The following is a 6,781-nucleotide window of genomic DNA, read 5'->3' on the forward strand; positions in this document are numbered from 1 at the left end:
GTTTCAGTAAGAGAGCTGGATTAACGGCTTCTGTGGGCGAGAAGAAGCAAAAAACACATTTTGCATTAGAGTATGATTTATTGTTGGCGTCAGAGATGCGAAATAACGAATACTTCAATACTGTACTTAAGTAGAATTTTCTGGTATCTTTACTTTACTCCTGTACTTTTTTGTGCCTACTGTATACTTCTTTATACTTCTACTTCTCACATTTTAGCACGCGTATCTGTACTTTGTAATCCGTACATTTGTAAATCAGCCCCCCGCACGCGTGCTTTGGACGCAAGATTACTTCAAAATTTTGTACATAAATTATATTTTAGACCCTGTACTTCTTACTTCGACTTGACTAAAAAGTCGAGTCGGTGCTTTTTAAACAGAGGTATCTAAACTGTAGTAAGGAACGTGTGTACTTGTTGTGACACCTTTGGTTAGCGTCAACACTGTAAATTTCGTCACAAACAGATTTATATATTTATCAATACTTCTATTCGTCATTCTATTCTGTACAGCTTTTTTATTGCCCAGATTTTAGTTAGCCTCTGTTCAATTGACTGTTATATGTCAATAGAAACATGTCTCACAAATTAAAGTGTCTTGTAAAATATTTGTGGGGTTTTTTTCAAGGATTTTCTTCCCAAATCTATTACATGCCAACTGTAAATTGTTATTTCTGCTAAAACCTTAACTTAAATGTATATATGGTGTTTATCTGTTTCTCTCTCTGTTTTAGATGCACTTATCAATCTGGAATTCGGGCTTAAAGCCAGAATTGCAGGAATGCAACACGTGTTGCAGAGGACTCTTTCACTGCCCTCTGTGCCCCACTTTCAGCCCTACTGTCAGGGCAAAGATTGAGGAGCATCTAAGTGTGCATATAAAAAATGCTTTGCCTTTCAAAGGTATGTTTGTATTAAATATACTTTATAGTTATAAATATGCACTTTTTTAAGCACTTCTGCAGTATCTTTGTTGACTTAAAAGTTGCTGTTGATATTGTACAGTTCAGTTCATTCATCTGCAACAAAAATAGTGTTTTTATAAAATATATTTTTATTTACTTTTCACCACTTTCCTAGACATAACTTTTGTGATCCATACCATTTAACTTTCATTATTGAGGTTGGCTTGGATGTTTTTGTTAACATGTACAATCTGATTGTTAGACAAATTGATTGCATTCTATACAACTACATTTAAATTACATCTGTTTGTTTATTTGTTTGTTTTTTTCTCTTACAGATAAAATGATATGCCGGTGCAGGCTGCCTTGTAGGACAATAGGACACTTTCACTGCCCTGTCTGTAAGATTACAATCATACGGCGTGGGGATATGGCAAGGCATTTATTGTCTTGTCAGCATTCTTCAATACCAAGTCAGCCACCATTATCAGGACTGCTTCCCGCTGAACTCTCCGAGGAGACCCGTATTCCTCCGGCAGTACTCTTCGAGGAGCCCCGTCTCCCCCCCAAGGTTTTGTCTTTGGGATCTGAACCATTTTCTGAGTCTTTGTTAGAACATTCATATGCTCTACCCTCTGTGTTCAATAAAACTGCAGCTGATGGAAAGTCCATGAAAATGACATGCCCTCACTGTGGCCTTGCTCTTCGTACCAAAAACTACAAGGCTCACATGATGAGGAAGCACTCCAACCAATCAATAGATGTTTGCCTGGCCAGTCATCTGCAGTGTGTTTGTGTAGATGAAACTACAGGGTTATTTGCTGTGCAGAGAACTGGCCATGGGTTTTCTGTGCCAGTTCACGTTCAGAGGAAAACATGGGGGATGTCTCACAATATTAGATGTGAGCTGGAGGAATGTCAGCAATACCAGTTGCTGGCCCAGCGGAGCGGACTAGGCTTCAGTTTATGTGAGCACCATCGCTCACTAGATTACTGCCGAGAAACTGTAAAGGAGGTTTTTCTTCAAGAGCACATCGTGATGGAAATGGTGGACCTTAAATTTTTTGGAGAGGCCAAAGCTGCTACATGCATAAAGAGACAGAAAGCTGCCCAGATGGCACATGCTCCACTTTGTGTGAGGGTGGATTTTGGTGGATCCTCAACACAGATCTGTTTGTCTGTATTTGAGCCGGAAATACACAGTTTCTGCCGTCTTGGCAGAATATTTGTGACTTACAATGCTCTGAGGAACACCTGGCATTGTGCTTGTGCAAAGCCTCGAATATCATGTCCTCATAAAAACATAGCTAAATGGCATCTCTTCCAGACACAGAGAGACATCTTCAAATCAACTGTACCACTATCATCAGGCACCCCATCACAGATGACTCAGGAGAGTTCTTCCTTTGAGGACAATGCTGCCGTCGAAAGGAGTATACGCTATATTTTTAAAGAGAAAAAAATACCTGGATCTCTTCCAGAAAATGTCATCTCACAGAAAATGGATCATCAGAAACAGCTCTTTCCATGTGAAACGTTGTGCCAGGTGTGCCCAGAGCACCCAAAACTTGATGAGGCTGTTCTAGTTACCAATAAAGCGAGGATTGTCAGCATGATGGGAGTGATTGAGAGTAAGTTTTAATGAATAAGATTAAACATCAGTGTGAAATAATTAGTTATAATTGTTCCTATACTAATGTTTTGACATTAATGTGATTTGTCTTTAACAGATGTTTCAACACACCATAGATCGTGTCCTCGGTGCCACATGGTCTACAGGTACCAGGAGTGGACAGATGGGCTTCACAACTTTGACAACCATGTTGTTTTGTCTCTTGAACTTTGCCTTCTTTTGAGAGAAAATCTGCAGGTGAGGATCACAAAAATAAAATATACTCATCTGAAGATTGCTTTAAAAATGTGTTTGTGTCATTATGATATTTTGGTGCCCAAATTTAAATATCTGTGTAATCATAGTCTTCTTCACCCTATTGTCATATTACAGAACCATGTATCTGCTTCAAGGGTCATTGACTCATTGGAGGGCTTAAGAAGAGTGAAGTTTCCTTCTCGGGATACCATTTTCCATGCTTATTGCCATTTTGAGGCTTTGACTGACGCAGAATACATGTACTCCTGCATAAACTGTGGGTTTCACCCCCCTGTGGTAGTTATGGACTTACACAGAAAAGGGGTGTTCAAGTTAGCAGGTAAGTTTAATGTACATTTGTGTATATAGTTCATTGTGTACATTATGTGCATGTTTTTATGAGTCAATTTATTATAGTGAGTGACCTCAAAGCCCCGGAAGACTTCAATGGTGAACATGACATTGAAGGTTTTTGGAACTCTATTCACCTGGAAATGATAAGCCGTGGGTTTTTTCCAAGTGAGTGATGGCAAAAACTTTTTGAAAGTCATTCAGTGTTTTAAAGTAATTTAGATTGTAATTAAAAACATGCCATTTTCTGTAGGCGGTGTGAAGAATCCATTTTCCGTTCCACCAAGTTACACGCACTGGGCACCATGGATCGGGAGTGAAACTCGAACAAGTGACATTGTGCTTAACACAGAGTTTAAAAAAGTAGGAACAAGCTCTTCACATGAAGCAAAGCTTAGCAGTGTCACAGAAGACCGTCTGTTGGATGAACTTGCCAAACAAAAGGTAACATTGCTTTGAAGTTTTCAGAATATGTGACATAAAGTTCTGGGGTTGTTCCATTTACAGTTTTCCCTAATTGCTGTCAGGTTGGAGTGGTAAGAAAATTGTGTAAAGCATGCAACATCGACTCCAAAGGCTCCCGCTTTGATCTCATCACCAGACTGAGGGAGAAGATGAAGAGCAGGCAGACATATGATAAGGTCTTTCAAAGCATATGGGGTGCCTCTGGTAAGCATCACTTAGCGATTATTAGAAGTAGCATTAAAAAATGTAATTACAATTACAAACAACTTTTTAAATCTTTGCTTGCAGGAGGATGGTCTGTAATACTATGTCCACATGGCATTGTATACAGTGTTAAATTTAATCTTCGTGCTGAAAGTCCCCGGGATTTTGCTGACCTTCTCCTGTCCTGGAAGCACATGCCAAACGTCTGTGTTTACGATTTAACATAAAACACCATTAAAAATTAGTTTATAAAATATGCCAACCTTAACTTAAAGCTGTTAATGCTTTATTTTGACCAACTGTGAGCATGTGACTGTACTTTTTCATTTTGTTATGCTGTTTTTTTGAGGTCGTGTTCCTAAGGCCTGTAGTTACAGTTGGTGCTATTAGCAATAAACATTTCACACCCATCATGATGACATCTGTTAACTTGTGAATGTAACTGTCTTTAAAAAAAAAAGGAATCTTGCAGTGAAGATCATTCCCGGGCAGTGGTCAGAAAAAAAGAGCTTTGACTTGAAGGTATGTGCTAGTTTAAGTGTATGGTGAATAATATGAATTACACTAGTCTTCTTTTAAGGGATTTTATTAACGAGCCTTTATTTTCAATGTAATACAGGGTTTTCCAAGCCAAGACTATGGAGTTGACTGTGGGATCTTCATGCTGATGGTAATTTTTCTCTTCTCTTCTTGAGATTCAGAAGCTAATTTAAGCTTGTAAAAAAAATGACATTTTTATTTTTTCTTCCAAATAGTCTGCTCTGTACGTGGCACTGGATGCTTCATTTGACTATACTATAGTAAGTATTCTATTTACTTTCACAGCAATGGAGTCTTGAATCTTTTGAAAGTTGTTAAATATGTTTCATATTAATATTTTACAGTCAGACATGCCCTACTTGCGTAAATGGTGGTGCTTGCTGTTGATGGAGAACTTTGATCTCAGGAGGTATTTATATTTTGACTTCTGTTCTATGTTGTGTCAAAGTTTACACACCTTAACAATATCAACATTTTCTGTTAAGCTCTGGCAAGCTATTTGCACACTGGAGAGAGGAAGCCAAAGCTGTGCTTGAAGGACAACACGTGCCCATTTTCAGACTGAAAAAGCGCAAGTTCCAGGAAGTCGGTCAGGTCAGTATTCACTTTAACCAGTAGTGTAATTACATGGTTAGTGACATTTGAATAACTGTTAAAAAACTGTTCTGCAACAGAGAAATAACTATGTTTTTATCCCCGTTTGCCTGACACAGGAGCCAGCAGTTGTTGAAGATCTGCGTCCTGCTGTGCAGTGGGTTGTCCAAAATAAGGCACTTTTCCGTGGACACGTAACAATGCCCAAATATGTGTCCTTAAATCAAGGGGACCAGCAGAGGGTCTTAAGAGACATGTCAGAGGAAGAAGACACTGGAGCAAGGGACTTGTTCCTCTTTGTTTTTCAGTTTGCAGAGGACATGGAGCTCTTTTTGAAAGCATGTGCTGATGAGCAGGGACTAAGGGTCAGTGCTATGTTTGACATGTGATGGACAAATGAAGGCACTGGCTGTGTTTGTTTGTTTGTTTGTTTGTTTAATATGTTGTTGTTGTTGTTGTTTTTTTGCGTAGTACAAAATTCCAATTAAACTTATTTCAAAATGTTGTTCACTTGATTCTGTGTCCATACTTATAATAAAGGATTACAGTGTAACAGCATTAAATCAGAATCAGAATCAGAATACTTTATTGATCCCTGGGGGAAATTATTTTTTGTTACAGTGCTCCATTTTAAACCAACATTAAGACAAGACAGACAATACACTAACTAAGAATAGTACAATATATACATATATATACATACATACATACATAAGTCACTCATAAATAAATAGTTGGAAAAGAAACATGTGTAGCTGTAGCAGCAAACAGTGTGTTAAGTGGATGCGTTGTACAGGGAGATGGCCACAGGCAGGAATGATTTCCTGTGTCGTTCAGTGGTGCTTTTCGGTAATCTCAGTCTCTCACTGAACGTGCTCCTGTGGCTGACCAGCATGTCATGGAGTGGGTGGGAGGTGTTATCCAACATTGTCTTTATCTTGGACAGCATCCGCCTCTCCGACACCACCTTGAGGGAGTCCAGCTCCATCCCCACAACATTGCTGGCCTTACGGATTAGTTTATTAAGTCTGTTGGCATCTGCGACCCTCAGCCTGCTCCCCCAGCATGCAACAGCATACAGGATCGCACTGGCCACAACAGACTCATAGAAAATCCTCAGCATTTTCTGGCAGATGTTGAAGGACCTCAGTCGCCTCAAAAAATAGAGACGACTCTGGCCCTTCCTGTAAAGTGCTGTGGTGTTTTTAGCCCAGTCCAGTTTATTGTCAATGTGTACTCCAAGGTATTTATAGTCCTCCACAATGTCAACACTGACCCCCTGGATTGAAACAGGGGTCAAGTGTTTCCTGGTCTTCCTGAAGTCCACGATCAGTTCCTTGGTCTTTGCCACGTTGAGCTGCAGATGATTCTGCTCACACCACGTGACAAAGGAGTCGACCACAGCCCGGTACTCTGTCTCATCATCCCTGCTGATGCATCCAACCACCGCAGAGTCATCAGAAAACTTCTGAAGATGGCAGGTCTCTGTGCAGTGGCTGAAGTCTGTGGTGTAGAGGGTGAAGAGGAAGGGGGAGAGGACAGTCCCCTGTGGTGCCCCTGTGTTGCTGATCACCTTGTCAGACACACACTGTGGGAGACGTACATATTGTGGTCTTCCTGTCAGGTAATCAACAATCCAGGACACCAGAGAAGCATCCACCTGCATCGCTGCTAACTTATCACCCAGGAGGGTCGGCCTGATGGTGTTGAAAGCACTGGAAAAGTCAAAAAACATGACCCTCACAGTGCTCGCCGGCTGGTCCAGATGGGTGTAGACACGATTGAGCAGGTAGATGATGGCGTCCTCAGTTCCGAGACGAGGCTGATAAGCGAACTGAAGGGGATCCAGGTGT

The 6,781-nt window shown here is 40.4% G+C and overlaps 1 protein-coding gene across 1 annotated transcript; it reads left to right on the forward strand.

Annotated features, from left to right (window-relative positions):
- The first annotated feature begins 4,213 nt into the window (after window positions 1–4,213).
- LOC146615775 (uncharacterized) lies at window positions 4,214–5,317 on the forward strand. Its single transcript, XM_085374925.1, has 6 exons — window positions 4,214–4,316; window positions 4,414–4,464; window positions 4,550–4,594; window positions 4,679–4,743; window positions 4,820–4,928; window positions 5,048–5,317. Exons 2-6 carry the CDS (start codon window positions 4,456–4,458, stop codon window positions 5,315–5,317), a joined length of 498 nt encoding a protein of 165 aa, XP_085231051.1. The 5' UTR covers window positions 4,214–4,316; window positions 4,414–4,455.
- Window positions 5,318–6,781: the final 1,464 nt, after the last annotated feature.

The sequence above is a fragment of the Diplotaxodon limnothrissa genome, linkage group LG16 (assembly GCF_057381915.1).
Source record: "Diplotaxodon limnothrissa isolate DT_005_m linkage group LG16, D_limnothrissa_male_GT1.1, whole genome shotgun sequence".
NCBI classification, from domain to species: domain Eukaryota; kingdom Metazoa; phylum Chordata; class Actinopteri; order Cichliformes; family Cichlidae; genus Diplotaxodon; species Diplotaxodon limnothrissa.

Bases quoted from the DNA above. Each gene is read 5' to 3' on its own strand.
- LOC146615775 (XM_085374925.1), top strand. The intron at 4,744-4,819 runs GTATTTATATTT...TTTTCTGTTAAG, and splicing joins GAGAACTTTGATCTCAGGAG to CTCTGGCAAGCTATTTGCAC. The intron at 4,929-5,047 runs GTCAGTATTCAC...TGCCTGACACAG, and splicing joins AGTTCCAGGAAGTCGGTCAG to GAGCCAGCAGTTGTTGAAGA.